The sequence below is a fragment of the Podarcis liolepis genome (genome assembly GCF_965112155.1).
Source record: "Podarcis liolepis genome assembly, chromosome: 10".
In the NCBI taxonomy this organism is placed as follows: Eukaryota; Metazoa; Chordata; class Lepidosauria; order Squamata; family Lacertidae; genus Podarcis; species Podarcis liolepis.
Window position 1 is genome coordinate 37,539,291 of NC_139562.1, and position 24,988 is coordinate 37,564,278.

General features: G+C 38.3%; 1 protein-coding gene across 21 annotated transcripts in view; it reads left to right on the forward strand.

Moving 5' to 3' along the window:
- The window catches only part of ATP2B1 (ATPase plasma membrane Ca2+ transporting 1), a 67,604-nt gene extending 46,186 nt beyond the window's left edge, over positions 1-21,418 (forward strand). For 13 of the 21 annotated variants that reach the window (XM_083462991.1, XM_083462993.1, XM_083462989.1 and 10 more), the window contains 16 exons: positions 955-993; positions 2,414-2,569; positions 2,747-2,961; positions 3,382-3,624; positions 5,137-5,378; positions 6,579-6,816; positions 8,190-8,369; positions 8,454-8,541; positions 8,791-8,897; positions 10,853-11,044; positions 11,209-11,422; positions 11,607-11,818; positions 12,754-12,861; positions 13,580-13,762; positions 14,080-14,166; positions 18,103-21,418. In XM_083462991.1, coding sequence (XP_083319117.1) covers positions 955-993; positions 2,414-2,569; positions 2,747-2,961; positions 3,382-3,624; positions 5,137-5,378; positions 6,579-6,816; positions 8,190-8,369; positions 8,454-8,541; positions 8,791-8,897; positions 10,853-11,044; positions 11,209-11,422; positions 11,607-11,818; positions 12,754-12,861; positions 13,580-13,762; positions 14,080-14,166; positions 18,103-18,417 — 2,819 coding nt within the window. In that variant the 3' untranslated portion in view covers positions 18,418-21,418. Of the gene's footprint in view, positions 1-954; positions 994-2,413; positions 2,570-2,746; positions 2,962-3,381; positions 3,625-5,136; positions 5,379-6,578; positions 6,817-8,189; positions 8,370-8,453; positions 8,542-8,790; positions 8,898-10,852; positions 11,045-11,208; positions 11,423-11,606; positions 11,819-12,753; positions 12,862-13,579; positions 13,763-14,079; positions 14,249-18,102 lie in introns of all 21 variants that reach the window. The other 8 variants (XM_083462996.1, XM_083462998.1, XM_083462997.1 and 5 more) reach the window with 4 other exon arrangements.
- The last annotated feature ends 3,570 nt before the right edge of the window (positions 21,419-24,988 follow it).

Here is a 24,988-nt window from a genome sequence, read left to right on the forward strand (position 1 = left end):
GCTGCACAACAGTGAAAACAGAAGCTTAGGAGCACGTTCGGCTTCCGAGGCAAAGTTTGAAAACCAGAACACCTACTTCTGGGTTTGTAGCGTTCGGGTTCTGAGTTGTTCGGGAACTAAGCTGTTCGAAAACCGAGGTACCACTGTATATATGTATTGTAAGCTTACATATGAAACTAATCACCTTCCAGCTCCTGTCACAATGTTCAGAGGCATAAAGTTACCCCAAAGCATGGCACCTCTGAACAGTTGAACACTGTTACATTTAAAGAATTGCAGGCTTATTCTAAGTGAAATTAAACCTGAACATTCCAACTGTCTTCTGAAACACATTGGGATCTGCACCTTAGTATCAAGCAAGACATTATTCTAAATGTGTCATTACCAATTACGTCAAGTTTTTAATATTTAATACTAGGCACAGGGAGAGCTGAACTTCATGGGGAACATTGCAGGAGATTTAACCCTTTCTTTCACAGCCACAGTTGAAATGAAAATTGCCCCTGCCACCAGTAATGTCAATGGGAGCTTTTTTTCCTAAGGTGAATGGGGTGTGAGGAACGATCTTTATTGATATAATGACTGGGGAGGGAAGGGTTAAGCCACAGTTCCCTGCATGCTGTGATCCTGGTGGCTATCAGCCCCTTTCCCAACCCTGTCATTTAAAAGAACCTACCTGATTTAGTTGATAATACATTTAGTATGGTTTTAGATTGGTATGCATCCCTGAAGTCCAGAAAACTACTCAATTACTGTGAGAGAGCCTTGTCCAGCGCAGCAATAAACACTTAGCAGACTTCGCAATTATAAGAGAAATTATAAACAGTCTCCTCTTCATGCTGTTGGTGCAGCAATGCCCTTTAAGACTAGATAATTGAGCAGAAGATCTCATTATCCAAATCTAAAAGTGCTTTGATCTTAGATTTCTAAAAACAACTATTTTTTTATTGGCAGGTAAAAAACAAGATGGGGCTATTGAAAATCGTAACAAAGGTAATTAACAGTACTTACAACATTAACTTGATTTTTTTGAGCAAGCCGGATTAACCATAACTTTTAGGCAAAAGTTGTGCATCACATTTTAAAACTATACATAGCTTAATCTTGCATCTAATATATGTAACTTGTCCTCACAATCTTATGCTAGGATATATGGAACTGATGGGATTCAGCAAATGCACCCTGTCAGTGGAAATGCTGTGTAAGGACTTCCACTTGCACAATGGAACCTTCTCCCATTTCTGCTGTCTGTACCCAAAAAAAATTGGCTGGGGTGTGTGGCTCAGGAGAACCCTTAGAACAGCATGTGAGGGGAAGGGAGGAACAATTGTTCCTTATGGCAAGCTGCTTGTTAAAGCACAACATTGAATTCCTCCCATATTCTTAAATATGTTTAAGAGATTGAAAAGGGACCACAGGCTCATGTGCTCCTTTCCCCAACACAGAGCTTAAACTGCAGTTAAGAATTCGATCAGTGCCAATATTCACCAAAGTTAAAGCTAAGCTGGATTTTTGCTTAATACGGAGTTCTAGCTAGGGTTCCAAGTGGCTCACTCTCAGATGCGGCGGAGTGAAGGATGTAATTCTGAGGCCTCCTCTTAATCAGCCAGTTGATAGTCTGAAAAGTCAGTATTCTATTGCCATGTTCTGTGAGGGTATAGTACTGTTCTTATAAAATGCAGGATTGTGTCTGAAAATGGCAGCCCACTGTCACTTTCCCTTAGTGTACTTTCCCTGTCTCTGCTTGTGATGTCCAGTCAGTGAACATTTCAGCAACAGACCCATGTTTAATATCACAAGGCATTGTGCTGTAATAAATCTATTTCTCAAAGCAATTTCTTTCATTCTCTGTGGCCTGAGATGCAAATAACTGTATCCAGGGGGCTACAGATCTTTGTTTGCCATGGACCCCTCTCTCATGCACCCCAACCCTGTGGAGTACTCAGGTAAGAAGGGCAATGAGTAGTGCCCTTCGTCATTGTGTTGGACATGTGCAGAATGCTGTTTGTCTTTGTCTCAGCAGGAATAAAGAGAACTCCACTAAACACCCCTTGAGTTCTCTGAACTGGAGAAAAACTTGGGGGAAAGGATGCATGTATGCCTTCCCCCTGCATTTGACATGTGCCTAAAGCTAAGCAAACACCATTCCTTTTCCTAGAGTTTTCTGTAGTTTGCAGAATTTGGGTAATAGGATTTTTGTTGGAGGCATGCAAAACAGGCAAACATGGAGTAGGGAGTCGCTTGGTCACATAAGCCAGTCTTGCTATCTATTCTTCACCCCTTTAATTTCAGAATATTAAATACATGCTGCTCTAGATATAGAATAAATGTCAATGACTAAATCTTTAATTTGAGGTTTACTCTATAGTGTTAGGAGTGGTGGTTTATCTATTATTTCCCCCCTTAAACTTAGCAAAAGCTCAGGATGGTGCAGCGATGGAAATGCAGCCCCTAAAAAGTGAAGATGGTGGTGATGGAGATGACAAAAAAAGAAACAATATGCCCAAGAAAGAAAAATCGGTTCTTCAAGGAAAGCTCACTAAGCTAGCAGTTCAGATTGGCAAAGCAGGTATGGCTTATTTAGTGTTCATCCTTAATGCCAGATTCTTAATGAACAAGCATTCAACTGTAGATCTTTTCTCAAACTTAACTTTGTATTAAAATTTTGAAATGAGTTTTTGAGACCTATTTTTAGAGTTTTGTCAATAATATGAATGATTAACTGGTTCTCATCTCTTCCTAAAAGGATTGCTGATGTCTGCAGTCACAGTCATCATTCTTGTATTATATTTTGTAATTGATACCTTCTGGGTCCAGAAACGTCCTTGGCTTGCTGAATGTACACCAATATATATTCAGTACTTTGTAAAGTTCTTTATCATTGGTGTTACTGTCCTGGTTGTGGCAGTTCCAGAGGGTCTTCCGCTTGCAGTTACTATCTCACTGGCTTACTCTGTAAAGGTATGTGTGAGAAACCTATGCTTCTGTATGGTAGTACATTATATAGCATAGATATATATTCATAGATGTTTTTCCTAAGAAACTGGATCAATGAAATGTTTTGGAATGGTTTATCTGCTTGTTCTGTTGGTTTGTTCTGCATCAACCTATCTTTACAAACACTGTGGTCATAAAGTAATCACTCAGCATTAAATGTAACTCTTCCAAACACAAGGAATATGCTTGTTAAAATAACCCTTACAGTCGATGCATCTGTCAATTGATTTATCTTTACCCTCTGGGTACTAATTATAAAGCTTAAATATGAGATATCCATTGAATATTTATTATTGAGGAATCTCAACCTCAGCATGCACAATGACAAGTGAATTCTAAAAATGTGTTTAATGCTGTTAGACTGACTTAATCTCTTTTTTATAGAAAATGATGAAAGATAATAACTTGGTCAGACATCTGGATGCTTGTGAAACAATGGGAAATGCAACAGCCATTTGCTCGGATAAAACAGGAACATTGACAATGAACAGAATGACGGTAGTCCAAGCTTACATCAGTGAAAAACATTATAAAAAAATTCCTGAGGCACAAGCTATTCCTGAGAAAACCTTGTCATACCTTGTAACAGGAATCTCTGTAAACTCTGCTTATACTTCCAAAATCTTGGTAAGTGTGTATTGGAAATTACTGATTCAGTGGTAGAGTTAAAGCATGTGTTTTAACATCTCCCATTGAAACAATAGGTCTCATAACTTTGGAAAGATTGTTCTCATTTAAATTCTTCAGAGTTCTATAATAAACATGTTTACTAAAGTCATATATGTACATTACTGAAAGATTACTAAGCTGATGGGAAAGCTTTGATCCTTCTAAATAACTATTGGGAATATACCGTATTTTTCCATGTATAAGACTAGGTTTTTTTAACCAAAAAATTAGGTTTAAAATTGGGCCTCGTCTTATATACGGGTAGTGCTGATGGGTGTTTTCTTAATTTGGAGTCCCCAAAAATAGGAGGCGCCTTATACATGGGGGCGTCCTATACACGTAAAAATATGGTAATTGAAATGAATGTTAATATATTTGAGCTTCCTTGGCTATATAATTTTTTGACATTTGGTTTTTGAAATGCCAAGTTGCTCTTCTCAGCTCTAATGCATTTTGAGTTGACATGTATTTCCTGGGATATAGCAACAACAATAAAAGTATAATAAATAGTAATAATTTAAAAGTTTGTCTATTTTCTGGATAAAATAGCATCAATTAATTCTGAAACTGATAATTTTATGCCTCGGCTTACTTAATTCATGGCTTAATTAGTTCAAATTTCTCAAGAACTAATGTATATGATCTACTGAAACTGTTCTGGAGTCACAAAGTTTCACTTGTCATTTTAGCTTTCTTGTCCTTTCAGTATTTTATCTGTTGCTCTGATTGGGAAGAGCAGTGAAATATGCAAGAATTGCCTTAGCAGACTCACCAAGCCAAACACCAACCATTCTCTGTGTGGCCTGACAGTGCTCAACACCCCCTGTTTTTGCAGTCTCAGGTAGGCAGCAAAAACAAGTTTATTGAGCAGCTTACAGAGCATGGTTAGTGAATTGAGTTTGGCTTTATGTGTTGTATTATGCAGGCCCACATACCTGCAAACTAGCAGTTGTACTGATTTAAGGACATGTTTACAAATGACACTATCCTTTATTTTTGTTTGGCCTTGGTAAAAGGGCCATTCCATGCTGAACACCAAACTACAAATGTGTCTCTGTGTCTTGCCTGGTATTGAAATGTGCACCTGACCTTTCTCATTGCACCATTATCCTGCCAGTCTGTAAGAACTGACCCTCAGTTACTCATTGAGTCTAATTTAACAGCTTTCTAAGAACTAATATGACTCCTGAAATTGTCTCTGACTTTTAGTGCTTGTACTCTGACTTGAGAAGACAAATTCGTAATATAAATTTTTCTATTGGTTGCACTTTATGAACATTAAACTGCCCCCTAAGCAGTGGCATATTCTTTAAAGATGTGTGTAAGCTAAAATTTGCATCCAGTTTCAGCATATAACTTGCAAACCTTCAGTGTATGATTTCTGAGAGGCTGAATTCTAAGCTGCTGCCTATTCCTTATTTCCTTGAACCAGAAGCAAATTCCTTCTCAAGGGTTTATTCTGTCTTTCAGCCTCCTGAAAAGGAAGGTGGCTTGCCCCGTCATGTTGGTAATAAAACTGAATGTGCCTTGCTGGGACTGCTTCTGGATTTGAAACGAGACTACCAGGATGTTAGAAACGAAATACCAGAAGAGGCACTTTACAAAGTCTACACCTTCAACTCTGTTAGAAAGTCCATGAGTACTGTGTTAAAGAATTCTGATGGCAGTTTCCGGATATTCAGCAAGGGCGCCTCGGAGATAGTACTTAAAAAGCAAGTTAACTTTTTGTGGTCTCTTATTATGTAACGGTGTGATGAAATTCCTGAAATGCTACCTTCTGTTTCTTGGCTTTTAAGCACTGTATTTCTTCATTGTCCAAGTCAGGAGTTCTTAGAACTAGCTAATTTAGAAACCTTTCCTATAAGATGTTGTTATAGGGCTTGCAACACAGCTGAATGCTTCATTGACCCAAACTTAAGCTAGTTACTTTCCAAGTCTTCGGTGAATACAAAGTTGCATTTTACTTTCATTAGTCATGTGATGCAATGACTACTTTTTGCTAGAGGTTAGATATATAATCTTGTCGCTTAATCATAGAAACAGTGAAGTATTTCCTGCTCGTCTTCCCTTTAAGATGATAATTTTCATTATCTGCCTATTGAATGAAATGTATTCTTTTCTTACTTTTTAATTGCAAAGTTTGGTGGTCAGTGAGGGCAGTCTTGTTCACATGGACTGGGTGAAAAGGGAGCTAGAAACAGTCATTTTGCTTTTGCAGTTCAGGCTATTGTGTACTTTATCTTACAGGTCCACTGAACTGATTGCGGAAGATAAGGGGGGGTCTGTAGGAAAACATGACAATTCAGCTCCTGAACAGTTCCCTCTTTTGTGAAGACTTGTAGAGTTGGCTTGTAGCCTTGACATTCTTGTGAATATATGAATATGCATTTTATGATCTGCTAAGCACTTACCCTATATATAAAATATGACAATGCCAGGACTACAGCACCTCTTACTGGAACGGATCTTGCTACTCTTCTGAGCCTTGTCCTAATGTTTTTAACATCCGAGTGAAAACCTTTCCCATTTTGGGTGCATTTGACTTACCTTTGTTACTGCTGGGCTGTGAGATGCTGGCAAAGGGGAGCAGGATAAACTCCTGGGAAAAACTCCTAGAACATGGTAGGAATGCCGTACTGTGAATCCCTCCCCCTCCCCCACTTTTGTGCCTTCGCTAGCCTTTACCTTCCCTATCGCCACCACCAAGCATTGGCATAAAAATGTTCTCATATTGGGAGGTGGGATGACAAGGCAACCAAGTTCTTCATGAAATCTGTGCTGGGATGCATGTGTATCTAGCTGCTGCAAGATTTAGGAATATTTAATGTTAGCCCCAGAAAGTACCTGCGATGCAGATGACCTTTTTTATTGAGTGTTCTGAATCTTGAAAATTGTTTCTGTTTTGTTTTCAGGTGCTTCAAGATACTGAGCGCAAATGGTGAATCCAAAGTGTTCAGGCCAAGGGACCGTGATGATATTGTAAAAACTGTGATTGAGCCTATGGCCTCAGAGGGACTCAGAACCATATGTCTGGCATTCAGAGACTTCCCAGCTGGAGAACCTGAGCCAGAATGGGACAATGAAAATGACATTGTCACTGGGCTTACATGTATTGCTATTGTAGGCATTGAAGACCCTGTGAGGCCAGAGGTAGGCGGAAACTCTTCATCAAAGTGTGTTTTAGAACATTATTTGCTAAAGTAATAACTTAATGTTCTGCCAGTGTTTGGAAACAATGCTGTACTTTACTTCAAAAACAGGTGTAAGCATGTCAAGGCATTAAAATAATTCCCGAGACTTAACATAACCAACATAAACATAACCAAATAAAGATAAATTCACATCTTCATTTTGATTGGCTTGAGTTCGGTCTTCAAGTCCCTTTTGTGAGTGTAAAGTAACTGCTGCAGACGGTGTCATTTTTAGGGAAACATATCACATCCTGAATTTGTGTGAGGTGAGGTAGATCCCTCTGTCTCTTTAAGAACATGTCTTTATCCATGCTCCAATGCAATAGGTGGTGGTGGTGGAAATCAGCTACTTTAAAAAAAAAACAACTAATTAAATACCCCAAATGAGAGAAATATTCAGTATAAACAGCATGTGCATTTAATCTAAAAGTTACTAGACATTTGCAGAATGTTTTTTCCTGCCCTGCTGATCAAACTTAAGTTGTAGTTTTCTTAGATAGCAAGTGAACCCTCATAAGTAGTCTGCTGTGTTACAGGGTTTGATAACAAAACTTGTGTCAAATATCTGAGAATTAGGCTTTGTCTCAAAATGGTAAGAAACATTTTATACATTAGTTAAACAGGAGACTTCAGTCCCAGTCTCTCTCTCAGCCTTAAAACCTTTCAAAGATGGGTCACCCAAATGTTTTTAGTAGTAAGTGCATTTAATAAGTTAACTGTAAGCTATAGGAGCTTAAGTTTTACAGGTGCCCACTTGTTGCCATTAACACCCAAATACAGTGGTGCCTCGCAAGACGAAATTAATTCGTTCCGCGAGTTTTTTTGTCTAGCGAGTTTTTCGTCTTGCGAAGCACGGTGTCGGAAAAGTTTTGGAAAAGCTTCAAAAACCACCAAAAACCTCAAAAAAGGCTACCACACCGCGTTCTATGAGTTGCTCCTCGAAGTCAAGTCGCAACTGTATTAACGGTGTTAAGAAAAAGGAAACAAACTTGCAAGACGTTTTCGTCTTGCGAAGCAAGCCCATAGGGAAATTTGTCTTGCAAAGCAGCTCAAAAACCGCAAAACCCTTTCGTCTAGTGAGTTTTTCGTCTTGCGAGGCATTCGTCTTGCAGGGTACCACTGTATACATGATTTGGAATATATGCCTAATAACATGATGATAGAAAATTATCTATAGAACTGTGTTAAGCCATATTATTTCAACTGAAGGACAATTTGAGATTAAGTAAGCAGGAGATTGGAGGGCAGGGAGTTGTGGATAAATAATGTTTCAAGCATGTCCATGTAGCAAAGCTTCTTCATAAACTATTCTTTATTCAAAATAAAAATTAGGTACCAGATGCAATAAAAAAATGCCAGCGTGCTGGTATAACTGTGCGGATGGTTACTGGTGATAATATCAACACTGCTCGTGCTATTGCTTTAAAATGTGGCATTTTGCATCCTGGTGAAGATTTCTTATGCCTAGAAGGCAAAGAATTCAACCGACGAATACGTAATGAAAAAGGAGAGGTAAGTTTGGTTAATATTATTTCCTTGAATTTTGGTTTTTGAAAGTTTGCTTAGTTATAAAGCTAATCTAAATTATCTTTGCAGATAGAACAAGAGAGAATAGACAAACTTTGGCCCAAGCTTCGTGTGCTTGCAAGGTCGTCCCCCACTGACAAACACACACTGGTAAAAGGTAAATAAGCATTCTCAGATAGAAGGGTTCTCTATAACTGATTGCTTTCTGATTGGGTGTTAACCAAAGTATTTTAGAAAAGACTTGTCCAACCATTTATTCAAGGACATCTATTCACTGACTGGATAAAGGTCTTTAGGATCAAGAGGCCATATCTCTTGTTAATACGGTTAATATTAGGTCAAGGCCAAACATCAGCTCATGATTTGTGTTTTGATGGCAATTCATATATCTGTACTTCCATTTTAGGTATAATAGACAGCACAGTTTCAGAACAGAGGCAAGTTGTAGCGGTTACTGGTGATGGTACCAACGATGGTCCAGCATTGAAAAAAGCAGATGTTGGCTTTGCCATGGTAAGTTTAAACTGCTGTCTACTGATTTTGATAAGTGCTCCTTGCTGAGCTGTACTGCCAGTTTTCATTGTGACGAACATTTGGATTTATACCAAAGGTTGAATACATCTATCTTACACTCAGCAGTGGCAAGACCAAAACTGATTGCAGCTTCCTCGGCTTTCTGTTAACCCTATTCTGAACTAACCTTGAAGAGGGAAACTACACAAACTTACAATGTCCGTATACAGGATTACACATGTATGGAAAGTGAAACAGGACTGCAGTTGGGTTCCCATCTGTTCACTCTGTCAATTGGGATAGAAGCACAACTTGATTTTTCAGTATATTATGTTGCAGCTTTCTTGGTGAAGGATGGGATGTGGAGTAACTTGTGTCTCTGAATCTAAAATCAAAAGTAGGAACCTGAAGTTATTAATGTGGAGATGGCACAATAAACCTATGTTTTGATAATAACAGCTAAAATAGCTGGGATTCTTAGTTTGTGTAAAGGCATATAAAGCCATCATTGAGCATTGGGGGGGGGGGGCCTGTTCTGAACGGATTGTTGGGGAAGAAGTGGAAAACGGAATGTGAAGAAAACCTTAGAGAGAAATTTTGCTGTTGCTGCTTGAGGTCAGATTGTATGAAACTCACTTTTGGCCATTTTAATCTGAAGCGTGCTGGGTCATGAGAAGTTAATGTGGTTCATGCTAAGCTGATACTACATTTGAGCATTTATTGCTGAGATCAGGTTTCTTCTGTTCCTTTTCCTTGTCATAGTGGAATTGTGCCACTGCAACTAAGATGAGTGTAGACTAGCTTATCTCTTTAGAATTTGGTGTCACTTACATGACGCTGAACCATGAATGCTTCTATGTGTGTGGTTTTTTTTCTTTTGAGTCTGGTTCATTGATCATTCCAAGAAGTAGACATGAATTGGTCTTGTTGCTCTTGTGGGAGGTGAAGCTTTAGATTTCCTCCATACCACTCACATATGTAGTAGCATTTTAAGGTCACACTTCCTTTTTTAGTTGAATAAAAGGGGGGGGGATAGCTGTGTTGCTGTTATGTAACATGCTTTATACTACCAACAGTTTTTAACACTAGCAGCTTTTCAGATTTTGTGGATCATAACCATTTGACACAAGTAGCTGACTACTTTCCTTGTTGGAATGATACGTAAGGGACCATGCCTAGATTCCAAAACCTATTGCTTTCCTCAGCTAGAACTTGTGGAATTTGCTTAATGTGGAATGGAACATTCAGGAGCTGTGCTACTGTGCCACCTAGTGGCTTTCGAGGTTAACAAAAGAGGCTTTAGAACATCAGGCTATTTTCATCTAAGCAAAAAATGTGCAAAATGTTGATAAAGGGCAAATGAAGCCAAAATGTGCCATTTCAGATACTTACATTGTGGGTTTATTGTACTGGAATAGCTTTAACCAGCTTATGTGCCATGCTTCATCAGTAATCATCCCTAATGGGAGCAGATGAAATTCACTTTCAAGATTTGTAGAGTCTATGCATTGCAATTATGTAGTGAGTACGTTAGACTAAGACTCATTGAAATCAAGACTTTTTTCAACATGTGCAAAGGATTGGATTGCATGTTTTATTAAGTCAGTTAATATTAGTGCCAACAACTGTCTATCTCCAGATAGAAACCCAAACTAATAATTGTTGCAATTGATTTTTATATACAAATGCTGACAGTGTCTAGCCTAAACAATTGGATATGACACAATAGTTATTCTTCTTACCATTTGATATTACTTAAACTTGCTATCAAGATAGTGCATCATAATAATAGCTTTTGTACTGAAATATATGTTAAAAGCAAAGGATGAGACCACTGTAAGATGGTAATTTTTGGACCAGTGTTTTCAAGACTTGTGTGTGCACTTTTTAACTGCAATGTGTATAGCTGGAATGCTGTTCATCATGTTGTGACTTTTTGGGGATTTCTCTTTCAGGGTATCGCTGGAACTGATGTCGCTAAAGAAGCTTCCGATATTATTCTCACAGATGACAACTTCACAAGCATTGTTAAAGCAGTTATGTGGGGCCGAAATGTGTATGACAGTATCTCCAAATTCCTTCAGTTCCAGCTTACTGTCAATGTAGTTGCAGTAATTGTTGCTTTCACAGGAGCATGTATTACACAAGTAGGTATTATGCATTGATACTAGCTTTTTTAGAGTGAATTTACTAGATGTATTTTTAAAACCACAGTCCCAAACCTCAATGGAGAAAATATTTAACTGCTGCATGGCTTGTTGGTTTCTAGGATATTTGTGTTTATGTATTAGGAAATGTATCATTTTTGTAGGATTCTCCACTTAAAGCTGTTCAGATGTTATGGGTAAATCTCATAATGGACACACTGGCTTCGCTTGCCTTGGCAACGGAACCACCCACAGAAGCTCTCTTGCTGAGGAAGCCTTACGGTAGAAATAAACCTCTCATCTCGCGAACGATGATGAAGAATATTCTGGGCCATGCTTGCTATCAGCTTGTGGTTGTCTTTACACTCCTGTTTGCTGGTAAGAATTCTAGATTCCTAAGCTTTAACTTTTTAGAAGCTAAGTGCTTGCTTTGTGACTGCTTCTCAAATAGCTATTTTAGTTTTCAAATGAACTCTTCAGTATTTGATGTTTACATGGTAATGCCTTACATGAAAATCTAAATCAGCACGAGATACTGAGAGTGTTAATCTCCCCTTCACAGGTGAAAAAATATTTGACATTGATAGTGGACGGAATGCACCTCTTCACGCACCTCCTTCAGAGCACTATACTATTGTGTTTAATACATTTGTTATGATGCAGCTTTTTAATGAAATAAATGCTCGAAAAATCCACGGTGAAAGGAATGTATTTGAAGGAATTTTCAATAACGCTATATTCTGTACCATAGTTCTGGGCACATTTATTGTACAGGTGGGTTGGTTACTGAACTTACTTGATAAACAATTTTTTACTTTTTGTTGCCAAAGCTTTTTCCCCCTCTCTCTCTATATGTATATGTTAGGATACAACATCCTTAGCAGGTCTAATATAGTATGTAATTCGGCTGACATCTTTAGAAATGCTTTAAATTTGGAGATAAAATACAGGTGACAGTTAAGGTCCTTATCTCTGCCCATTGTTCTGGTGAATTCATAATTTTGTTTGGAAATCTGATCTTTTCATATGTGACTTAAATCCAGCTTCTAATTTCACAATTAACTGGGCATTATATTTGCCTGTTAGATAAGACTGAACTTTTGATCTGATCCTGTCTGCTGTCAACTAAAGCTAAGTGTATCCATGCAAGAATGTGGCAGAATTAGTAATTAGTGTTTTGGATACCTGCACTGGAGTGTTAAATATGTTTGTATGGTGCCAAAAAAATGAATGACTCCTCCCAGAACTGCCCTGGTAGCTGCCCCTTAAAATGCAAATAATGCACATGCATAGTTTTTATTGATTTCTTTATTTACTTCATTGCATTTTTCCTCCACCCATCTTCCCAAAGGAAACCTAGAGCAATGTACATACAATCCAACATAATAATATAAAATATTAAAGTACCAATATAAAACTATAATTAAACAATAATATTCCAGGAAGCAGAGATAAAAATATCACCCCATCACAGTTTCCCAGGGGCTTCACAAATCATGACCTAGCTGTCTACCAAAAGATGCCAGTGGTGGCGACAAACAGTAGGCCAGATGCATTGGCACTAGCAAGCTTCTGGGGGGCTCTAAAAATCCAACAGAAAAAATAGCTCAGAGTTTTATTTTCGGAATAGACGGGTCAAATATTTGGTGCAGCATAGCCATCACCGACTTTTAAAAATAAATTGTGATATTTGTGATTTTTCTTAACAGATCGTCATTGTGCAGTTTGGAGGAAAACCTTTCAGTTGTTCGGAGCTTACAGTAGAACAATGGCTCTGGTCAATTTTTCTAGGAATGGGCACACTTCTCTGGGGCCAGGTAAGAAGCAACAGCTTTTTGTGCAGTTCACTTGCTGGAATTATCAGTGCTTCTGTTTGGAAAAATGTGTGTGTGTGCATCCTATACTCCTCCTATAGCAAGTGTGGTTTTCCCACCTGTAAGCAACTTGCTCCATTACTCCCACTTTGAAGTTTTGTAGGGAACTTAGGGAAAGGAAGAATTTGCTAGCAGTGTCACTCACCTGATGGTAAGACTTCTCTCCATGGAGCAAGTTTTTGGCAATTCTGTCTTCCTCCCTGCAGCCCCCCTGACTCCCTAAACCTGCTGCAAAGGGCTGGGGTAACCCTCTGGAGCATATTTAGGAAGGACACACTGGGGTGCAAGTGGGGGAAATCACTAAAAATTGCTTCTGTCTCCATTCACCTGATGTAAGCCATGTTGTCAACTGAGTGGCACAGTTAAATGCAACCAGCAATCTCTTTTCCTGCTGCTGTGAGTTGTCAGTTACTAAGCAGCCTTGGTTGCCTCTATTGCTGCTGTGCTTTCTACCTACTGTTTGCCATAGCCTCCTTTATCTCCCTGCACCCCAGTTAGCCACTGTCTGTTCTGCTTTGTTAGAAAAGAAGGTTTCAAGTAAATGTTGTGGTCGGTGGGTGGGAAATCTCAGTTGTTTATCTGGAATTCCCAGAATTCCTCAGCACAGCTTGTGTTATAATTAGCTTTGACAAGCCTGTTAACTTCTTTCTCATGATTGTAGTTGATATCAACAATTCCAACCAGCCACTTGAAATTCCTTAAAGAAGCTGGTCATGGAACCCAGAAGGAAGAGATTCCAGAAGAAGAGTTGGCAGAAGATGTAGAGGAGATTGATCATGCTGAAAGAGAATTGCGGCGTGGTCAGATATTGTGGTTTAGGGGCCTAAACAGGATACAAACTCAGGTATGGTCTTGGAACAGGTAGGAGATGGTTAGGGATGAGGGGGCTATAAATCTTCCCATTGTTCTTGCCATTGGTTGGGGGGGTAGCTATAAACGGTGTGACTGAACTCTTTGCTATGTGGTCAAGTGGTTGGCTCTTTAATCCCTCAAATTCCTTCTTTACTTCATCTCTAAATGCGCCTCTTGCTTCTTTACCTGCTCTATAAAAGTGCCTTTTTTTTCTTTACTTTTTTATATGTTTTATAGATGGGATGCTCCTTTCTCTTGTTCTCTCTCTCTCTTGCTGAGCAAGCTGTCACAATCTCTGATTCCTTGCAGATGGATGTAGTGAATGCTTTCCAGAGTGGAACTTCTATTCAGGGGGCTCTAAGGCGGCAACCTTCCATCGCCAGCCAGCATCATGATGTAACAAATATTTCTACCCCTACACATGTAGTGTTTTCCTCTACTACTTCTACTACTACTACTGCTTCTACTACTGTGGGGTGTGAGTGCGTGTTCCTAAGTGCATGAAATTAACATTTCCTAATTCACACACCTAACGTTTCATTCTCTTCTTCAGTCCTTAAATTCATCGTTAAGACTTTTCATACTTTTTCTCACAAAATGGAGTCCTCGAAACCCTTTTTTTTTTCGTAGAGGGCTACAACACAGGTGGAACAGTTGCAACTATTGATTTACAATGAAAGCTGTGAGCCTGCACATATTGTGCCTTGATTCTTGCAGAGGGGAGTTTAAAAAATATTCAGGAAACCGTTATAAATATTTGAGTATATGCCTTCAAGAATGACTGTTTGCAGGAAGATATACAATACAGTTCATTTAAATGTTTAGAGCTGGCAAATGTAAGAAACTGGCTTTCATATCCTTGCTAAAGGGAAGTACAAAACTTCAATTACAACTTTAGTATAGCTAGCTTAGTTATATTGAAAGTAACAACTTTGATTTGCAAGTACAACTTTAAAAATCCATGTTGGGCATAACATGCATAAAATATTGAGGGTTCATCATTTTGTAAGAGTAAATTAAGTAATTTAATAATAATTATTAATATTATTTATACACCGCCTATCTGGCTAGGTTTCCCCAAGCCACTCTGGGCGTCTTACAGCACAAAAAAATGGTAAAACATTAGACATGAAAAATTTCCTGATATAGGGTTGCCTTCAGATATCTTCTAAAAGTCAGATAGTTTTTTATTTCCTTGACACCTGATGGGAGGGCGTTCCACAGGGCGGGTGCCACTACCGAGAAGGCCCTCTGCCTGGTTCCTTGTAACGTTACTTCTCTCAGTGAGGGAACCACCAGAAAGCTGGACCTCAGTGTCCAGGTTGAACGATGGGGGTGGAGACGCTCCTTCAGGTATACTGGGCTGAGGCCGTTTAGGGCTTTAAAGGTCAGCACCAACACTTTGAATTGTGCTTGGAAATGCACTGGGAGCCAATGTAGGTCTCTCAGGACCGGTATTATATGGTCTCAGCCGCCGCTCTCAGCCACCAGTCTAGCTGCTGCATTCTTTCTTTTACATGGGATTTCCTTCAAAGTTGTAGGAGTTCAGTTACTTACTGAGACTTGAAACTAAATATTTTCATTAATTCAAATTAGTTGTTTCAAGTCTGTTACTTATATCAGGTAATTTGATGCATTTTGCCCCCTAGGTTATCTTGGCAACTATTTGTAAACCTCAGTTTGGTTACTTCTTCAGCTTTCTTCTTCTTGTGCCTTTTTCACCCACAATATTGCCATTGTATGTGCTAACTGCCCTCTAAAATTAGTAATACTTTAAGATGGAAAGGACGTAACTTAGAACTTTAAATACTTGAGTCAAAATACCTCAAGCATGTGTAAGCACAATCTCTAGCCAACTTTGAAAAATACTTGGAAATGGAAAAGTGGGTGTTCTCCCCCCCCCCAAAAAAAATAATGAAAGTGCCTGGTGGGTTTTTTGTTTTCAAAATAACAAAGGTGCCTCATTACATTGACATTGACCTGAGAAATCTTTCTTAGAAATACTGCTTCTCATGAAGTATTTGAGTGGCATGAAAGAGGGATGATACCCATAGAAATGGAAAGGCCCCACAGGCTTGTTTGCAAACTCTTGTAGTAAGAGGAAGTTTTCTTTGTCTGCAGCTATTGTCTTGATGTTGTGAGATTTGTATGTTTTTGGATCCCGGTCCAAGAGTTTTATGTGCTTGAATTTCAGTATGTTTCAAACGTCAAACTTAGAGAAAGTACATGAAATATTTGACTGACATCAGATATTTCAAAAATAAGTACAAATGGTATTTCCAATAGTGTCCATAATACTGAAAGTGTAGGGGTGAGCAATTATTTCTGTTGCTTCCTATTGATAGTTTGGTGACGATGTCCTTTCTGTGAATGGGGTGCCTTGTCTTTCCCAGTAGACCAGTCTAAATCAATTTGGTGGTCTTTTGGCCTCCACATGCTGCTTAGCCCTATATGAATACTGATACAGAAGTCCAGGAATAAAAATGCATGCAAACTCACATGTACACAACATGCTTGCTGCTGTTCATGTATTGAAAGGTAACACCTCTTTCCAATATAGATCTTTTAAAATGGTCTGCAGTTGACTTCTGCCTAGTAGTTTTGATGCATTAGTTCAAGATTTTTTTTTCTTGGACTTGCCGTATTTTTTGCACCATAACACTCACTTTTTTCCTCCTAGAAAGTAAGGGGAAATGTCTGTGCGTGTTATGGAGGAAATGCCTACGGGTGGCATGCCTACGGATTTTCCTCCTCTAAAAACTACGTGCGTGTTATGGTCGGGTGCGTGTTATAGAGCGAAAAATACGGCACTTTTCTTCTGATAGCAAAGGAAACCTTGTCGTGTTGGAAATGCAGAATTTTAGTGCAACATAGAGGGTGGGCCGACTGGGGTATGAGATTCTTCTATGAACAGGCATATCACAAGATTAGAATATAAACATTGAGGAGGAAACTTGCACAAGTCCCTTCCCTGAAACAAACTGATAATGTGAATAGATCATGTAAACATTCTTTTGCATAAGTTGTCTGACACATTTTGACCTAGCATTTGGTTATAGCTAAGGAGGTGATGCTTCAAAAATCTATAATCCTACTAAAAAGAAGTTGTTATGGATTTTAAAAATTGCTTATGCTTAAAATAGAATCTTGCCCCTTGGTTCTATATGTATTCTGACTAAAGAATGTGTGTTCTGGCATTCCATTTGTAATGAGGATGTTTTCATAAATGTCAAAGTTATGTGCAGTACAAGTGAAAACACCAGTCATTTTATAACACAGATTCTCAGTTTTGCAAAGGTACTATTTGGAATAGGATCGGATGGTTTATTTTCATAGCAGAAAAGTTATAATATGAAATGTCATAATGGGATTACGATTTAGAAGATAGCATTACATTCATAGCTGTTCACAGTATTAAACTTCATTTGACAAACTGAGATGTACAAATTCTTTTCGCTGTAGCCTTTTCACTGTAAAACAAAATGAGCTCCAAAAAATATTGGAGGTCTTTTATCACTGCCCTTTACAGTTGTTTGGAAGACAATTACACTATAGAGTTTACGAAGGTTAAAATCTGTATTCATAAATCATGGACCAGCTGTTTCATATGTTCTGGTGTCATTTGAATGTGACTGTAATGCTCGTGTGTGTATATAATATGGTTGAGTGTGGGGGAACAAATAACTGCCTCTTACAGATAGTATTTTATAGTATTTATATTTGTATTTCTTCTTGATTCTGCAAACTGTGATACAAATGACTATGCAAGTGTTCTGTGTGGTATATACTCAAATATTTACATTTGTAAAGGTTTTTTTTTTCCTTTCTTGATATTAGAAAGAATGTCAGCAATTTTGACACTGCTTACTATTGACTTATTCATACTTGGACACTCCATAAATCCAGGAGACATCATAATTCCCAGCATGATTGAAAAGTAACTTCCAAAATTCCTGCCATCTTTATGGTTTCAGAAGTCTAATGTTTTACTCATTTAAATTGGAGTAGATTTTTCAGATTGGCTTAATATATATATATATTTATCGCTTAGCCCATGTTTAATTTATAAGTGCAGCACCACTTCAGCTTTGTAGGGTTTTGCATTTTTTACAGGGCACTTGACATTTTTATTCCTACTGAAGCCTGGCAGTGCTCTCCTGAAATGCTCTTCCATTTTTATTTTCATTTTCACAGTCTATTGCAAGTTCCACTGCATTACATACAAATTCAGTTCACTCATGTCTAGCTGTCTGTGGATTCAAACCCATAAAAACCGTATTCCCTTTAGAACAATCTGCTGTATACTGACATTTACACTTTTCATCCTTGCAGATCCGAGTGGTGAATGCATTTCGTAGTTCCTTATATGAAGGATTAGAAAAACCTGAGACACGAAGTTCGATCCACAATTTTATGACGCATCCGGAGTTTAGCATAGAAGATTCTGAGACTCATATTCCCCTTATTGATGATACTGATGCTGAAGATGATGCTCCAACGAAACGAAACTCCACTCCTCTTCCACCCTCTCCCAACAAAAATAACAATGCGGTTGACAGTGGAATTCATCTTACAACAGACTTGAACAAGTCTGCTACCTCTTCATCCCCAGGGAGCCCACTACATAGTTTGGAAACATCACTCTGATTGTAAGCCGAATGTTAATACATTAGCTGCATTGTAAAGAAACAAATTGAAACTGGGTCTTCTCACTCACTGAGATGGGCAAGATGGTATTCTTGTCTTGGACTTCAACAAGAAGATATACTTGTACGAATGTAGATTTATTTTTTTAAAAAAAGCTTTCTGCCAGACTTGAGGGTGCTTTTTTGGGGGTGGGAGTAATAATGAACTCTGACAGATAAACAGTAACTTGGTTTAAGTGACCTGTGGATCATCAGCTGTACTTAAAAATGGCCCTTAAGAATGTCTTAGCGGAGCTTTCGTTTCTTGTTCCTTTTTGAGGAGAGGTCTGGAAAGGGCAAGGGAGCTCTGGATCACTGAATTGATGATGATTTTTCATTTCTGCTGTTGGCTGTTAATAATTTGGATTATTTATGTTTATAAATGATACAGATCTGTTTACAAGGTTTGTAGATACTTTTTTGTTCCTGTTCATAGATGGGAAGCTTCCTTATAAATGATGCAGAAAATATTAGTCCATCAAATACTGCTGTATTTTCAGGAAAGGGTGTTTCTATTGAAACTACTAAATTTTTGCCTGCAACTTACCTTGTTAAATATTGTAGATAAAATTGCTACTACTAATAGCCAAATAGGTAACACTAATGCTTTGTAAAAACAAAAAACAGGAAAAAAAACCATGAGCAGTGGTGTTCTGATGAAGTTATGGCCTCTGTCCTAATTAGTTTCTTAAACATTTACTACTTAATGGTTTTGAAGCAACTGTAAAAAAATTAAAAATTGAGAAACTTACTGAATAACTTCTGTTCAGAATTTAGTAGAGGATTGTTTAATGCAGGACAATGTGATGGAAGTTGCTTGAAATACTTTTGTTATCTCAGGCAAAATGGATTAAATCAAAATACATCAGAACCTTAGTCCTTTTTGTTTTTGTCTAAACACAGTAGCTTAGTGCTGTCTTGGTGAACTGTGAGTGAAGCTGTTTATTTTTTCTGATCTTTAGTATCTTTACAGCATGAGGGCTGCTGGCATTTGGAAAGTCATGAGTAGGTAGCATAAATGTTTTCTTTTTGTTTTGAAATTCATTTGTAAAAAAATAAATAAATCGGCCCTTTTGTTAAAATAAATATGCGGCAATGTTTTTTACAGGATTCAGCATCTTTACAAATTGTTGTTTTTTTAATAGATTTTGGTGGCTTCGCTGAGAATGAAGTTAATGAAAATTTTTCAAAAAAAAATACACTGGGTGATATCCAACAGTGTCAGTCCGCTTTTGCAAGTGAGTCTTGCTTGTGCGATAGGACTTGAAACTTCACCATTCTCTCCTCCCCCTGCATGCCCCCAGAATCTGCCCCATAGGATTAGGGGTCCCAGTGGAGCAGCTTGAGGGGGCATGGGAGGTGGCTACAAGGGAAGGGGAAGTCCTGTCTCATGTTCACTGGTGCAGTGCTGAATATCACTCACTGTTCTCATTGGTGCAACAGATGAGATTTGTGAATCAGGCTGGATATCTTCTCAAGGCTTAAAGGTCTAAATATTGGCAGCAAAATGTGTTCTCCTATAAGGTTACCCATGACTACTTAAAAAAGAAAACCAGAATTCTTGGAAATAAAGTCAGATGGCAAGTATTGACTATCCTTATAAAGCAGTTTTTTGGGGGGCCAAAAATAGTACAGGTAGCAAGAAGCTGGAAAACATACACTTGAGCCTCTGAAAGCTGGATTTTTCTAAAAGCAATGTTTTGTAACAATCTGTTCCTCCTTTTGGGATTTCTTTTCTGCATCTAAAGCATTTTCTCCTCCTGCAAGTCTTGGATACTTTTTTTTCTTTTGCCAGTGAAGCCAAACAAAGAGGAGAAGAATAAATAACTCAGATAAGTAGTTTGATGAAAGTACTGCTGAGTGGGAAAGTGAAACAGGACCCTTGACAGTAGCTCTTTGTGTGTTCTGAGTCATGGCTGAAGGCGCCCAGGTTTCACTCTTCAAAGCGATCTGTTTTTAAATCCTTTTGTGAGAGCTGTGCCTTTCTCATAAGGGAACCTGGCATGCATCAGCTCTGATGGTAGGTGGTGTTTTGACCTAGTTGGAGGAGAGTAGTTCTGGGGAAGCTAACCTAACAAGGTAAAGAGAAGAGAATGCACCATATATGTAGTGTGCAGAATTAAACAACTCGAGAATGAAATGGCTACACTTAAAGAGTGCTTGAGTTGACATCATACTGGGGAGTAATGCCTGAATCAAATGCATATTGTTTCAGTTTTTCAATGAAATGATGTACAAATGTTCAAGTAAAATATTTAGGATTTTGGTATCAAACCAACTCTCTTCGGTGGGCATATATAGCCATCCTTAAGGTTTTGCACATTGTATCCCACTGTCAACCACTCATTCAAATTTCATGAATGGTTTCTCCTAGTCCCTTCTGGAAAATTCACTATATAGTCACACTGCATTTGTACTTTTATGTAACAGCTATTCCAGAGGTTCCTTCTTATAAGTGGAGAGGAAATACAGTTTGGGAAGGGGACAATCTTGTAACCAGGAGGAGAGTGTTCCTACAACAGATATAGATAAGTGAAATTTAACTGTCGAGATTCAATGTAATAGTACTTGTTACATTTTTATCTTGCTATTTGAACACAATCCTGGGGTTTTTTCTGTCTGAATGGTAGTCATGATTGCACTCTACTGTCCAAAAATCTACTGTGAATTATACATTTCAGACCTTTTTTTGAGGAACTGTAGACTTTGTGTACAAATTAACCATTTTGATCCTGTTGACCAACAGTACATTGAGTCTTATAGCAAGTGTAAGTGTAATCTGAAATTGGGACTACTTGTTCAATAACGTTACTACTGTGAAAGCAACATACCATAACATGTTAGTTATCAAACTATCGTTGCCGCTTTTCAACTGCTGAGCCCCACATTGCTTTCTCTGGTTGTAAGGCTTTTTTTAGCTTGCTCAATGTAACTTAAATAAATAAATGTGCTGTTTATCTGTCTCTGGATGGGGACTGAAATTTTTGAAAGTATTTATTTTATTTGAAATATATAACTTTATTCTAAATAAGCAACCAGCTTTGCATCTGTTTCTTAAGAGTTGTGTGTGATGTGTACTGTGTTATTTTTATAATATGGAAACTTGTACAGAATTTCTGTTTGCAGAAGTTTTTTAATGACTTATGAATGCTGACTAAATAATGGAGCCACATTCAGGCCCACCACGAGACAGGCAAAGAGGTTACTGGTGTACAAGCTTTCTTTTTTATCAAGTCTCTAGCTCTTCTACAAAGAAAGTTTACAAAGTAAGTAAGTACTTAGTGATTTCTGTGAGATGAACCAGCCTGGCTGCTGCTGCCTTTCAGTGTTTTACCTTATGAGTGAAGACAGAGCTATGACTAACAAGCGAGTTGTTTGGATAGGCAATAGGAGGATTCCTAGAGTCCTAAAGAGCTGCTGTTTTTCCTCTCCTTTACTGCATTTTTCCTGCTTCTGTCTCATACTCATAGTCCTCTGAATCTGTGTAGTTAGCCATTCCTTCCCCCCTTTCAACCAGGATGCAGTTTTGCTGGGGTGAGTTCGTGAGACATCAGGTACTCACAATAAGCGATTTTCTGCAAATACTACTGTGGCTGTTAAATAATCTCTACTCACCCAACGGAAAGTGCAAAATGTGAAAACTTTGCAAAGTTGTTTGGGCATATCTCCTACTTAGCTAAACCACCGGGCACTCACACACTCACTCATTTATTTCATTACACTTCTCCCAAAGCAGCCCAGAATTCACTGCATAGTTGATCCTACAGTACAATGGTACAGTACACATATATTCACATAAGTACGTCTCTGTGTTTCATGGGCTTATTTTCAGGTAAAGGATTTTCAGGTACAGGATTGCGGCCTAGGCTTTGGTTTATGGTTGGCATCAGAGGTAAATTATTATGCTTTTAACAGCTGTGTGGCAGGCCATAATTCAACAGGTTAAGCATTTACTAGTATGGAAATAGAATTGTGAGGAGTTTCACCTGTTCACATTCCGTCAAACATTTTAGTACAGAAGTTACCACAGATTTATGTTTGGGCTCTCCACTCCTCTCACAAAACAAGACACAAATTTGCATCTCACGCACAGTGTATTCAGATTTTATGTAAATATTTTATTCTTTTGTGAGTGGGTTGGAGAACTCAATCCACATAATGTTAGACCCAGAAAGTCTGGTGAAGCCTCCGATTCAGGTTTAGCACCAGAACTAATTGAACTCGATGAAAGTTGTTGCACGTGTCTCATGCTGAAAGGGTCAAATTGACATTCTAGGAACTTAGAACATAGGCAGCTCATTTTTCCAGGTATGTCCCCATACAAGAATTCTTGTGCTGCACCATAACTGGAATAGAAATTAGAAGATTCCTCCAGCACAGGTGAGCTACATGGATATGGTTACAATATCCATTTGCTCAGCAGACAAGAAGTTGGATTTCTCCAGCTGAGTGTTTTAACTATTGTAAATATGTCATGCAATATTGTAAACATGCCATGCAAAATGAACTTATAGTGATATGACACCTGTGGGCTCCAGTAATGACTAATTTAGATCACTGTTCCTTGGTTTTTCAGCATAATTCTTTTCTGCAGCTGAATTGCTTTTCTTTGTGAATAAAGAGCAAAACTAATTGTGTACTTTAAGACTATAAGGTAGTTCCAATAGAAAAGGGTAAAACTCATGACAACTTTCACTCAGTTGTCTCTGCATTGACCTCATTTGTGTTTTCTCCATAAGGTGATCATTTTTCCTCTTGTTCTTTTTTTGCAGTGTTTAGAAATTCTAGCACTTTTCATAGACAACTAGTCTTTGATTTAGGACAAGCTTCCTCAACCTCGGCCCTCCAGATGTTTTGAAACTACAGTTCCCATCATCCCTGACCACTGGTCCTGCTAGCTAGGGATCATGGGAGTTGTAGGCCAAAAACATCAAGGGCTGAGGTTGAGGAAGCCTGATTTAGGATCATAACAGATAGAATTTATCCAAGTATCATTAATCCAGTAAAAGTCTCACATAAGCTGCTTAATTTGTCATGAATTTTTAAAAACAAAAATTCAGTCTCAAAATCAGCAGTGTATTTTCTCTGAAACCACATTCTAGCTTAAGTAATTTGCAAATAAAACACTACAGGCCACAATGCAGAGCATCACAGCTACAGACATATTCTGTTCGTCTGAATTACTCACACTTTGAAATAAAACTATTGGAGAATCACAGAACAGCAGAGTTGAAAGGACCTGGTGGGGTCATCTAGTCCAACCTTCTGCAATGTTGGAGGGTATGATTCTAAACTCTTGTAACCTTGGCTTAGTGCCTCTTCCTATATATCTGGGCCACATGTGGGCAATATCCCACAATATTGGTTGAGGATGTATTTAATTTCTCCAAATAATGGTCTGATAGAATTTGGAAATATTTCAATTTTGCTGATGTACCACATACCTTTTATTTATTATTTAAAAGCCTTTTAAAACCTATATTTCAAGTAGTACAACATAAAAGCAATAAATAATATCTTCTTGATACAAAAATACAATATAAAACCAGCAAGACATACATAAACATATACAAGCAAAAATTCAAACAAAAAAAGGGGCCCAATCATATGGATCAGGGACAGCCTGGGTAAAAAGAGATATTTACAAGACATCTGAAGCAACTGGTAGTTGTTGCTTCACATATGGCAGAGGGGAGGTTCCTAGTACAGGAACAACAGAAGGAAATGCCTGTTTTGGAGTCATTGTCATACGATGGTTCACCCCAAACAGAATTTCTTACAGGTGTATATGGGGGCAGGCAGTTTTGCAGGTAATCTTACATTCGTTGACTGTATCAATGTTTGCAGTTAGTCTACGATTTTAAGGCCTCGGCTGACGGAATGATCCTTGTCTCCCGTGGCATCATATTCTAAAATCTCTCAGATTTAGTTCCCTTAACATCAGTATGAGATAAACTCATTAGACATGCCCATTGAACTTTAGACACCTAAACTATGTCTAAAACAGCAGTAAGCGTCGACCCCACTTATGGTATATAAATTTGTAACTATTGCCTTGGTTCCAAAGAATTTCATTCACTGGGGCATTTCTGCTTCCTTCTCATGAGGCATCTCATGCTTTCACACTGCTTCTCCTAAGGACCAGGAAACCCCCTTGTAATGGTTCATTGAGGGGGGCTGTCACTGAGAAGGATTGGGTGGAAATTGGTTGTATCTTATATTCGTCCATTAGCAGAAGTGATCCTTGCAGGAAGCGTAGGACACTTTATAATGTAAGCCATTTTATCTACCAATAGCAAACTCATTCTCAGAGTGTGAATCATTTTTGCAGATAATTCATGCGGAAGAAGGGCTATAAACAGGGTGGCAGGGGAAGCAAAATACTTGAGAAACCCTGAGGAGACCCCAAAAAAGCAAAACAAAACCCAAACAGTGCAGTGAGGGTTAGGGTTAGAAATTCAATTTTGTTTGCATTTTAATGAGAAACTACCTAATTTGTACTTTCCGCACTAGGTTGTGAAGCCGTCCTTTGA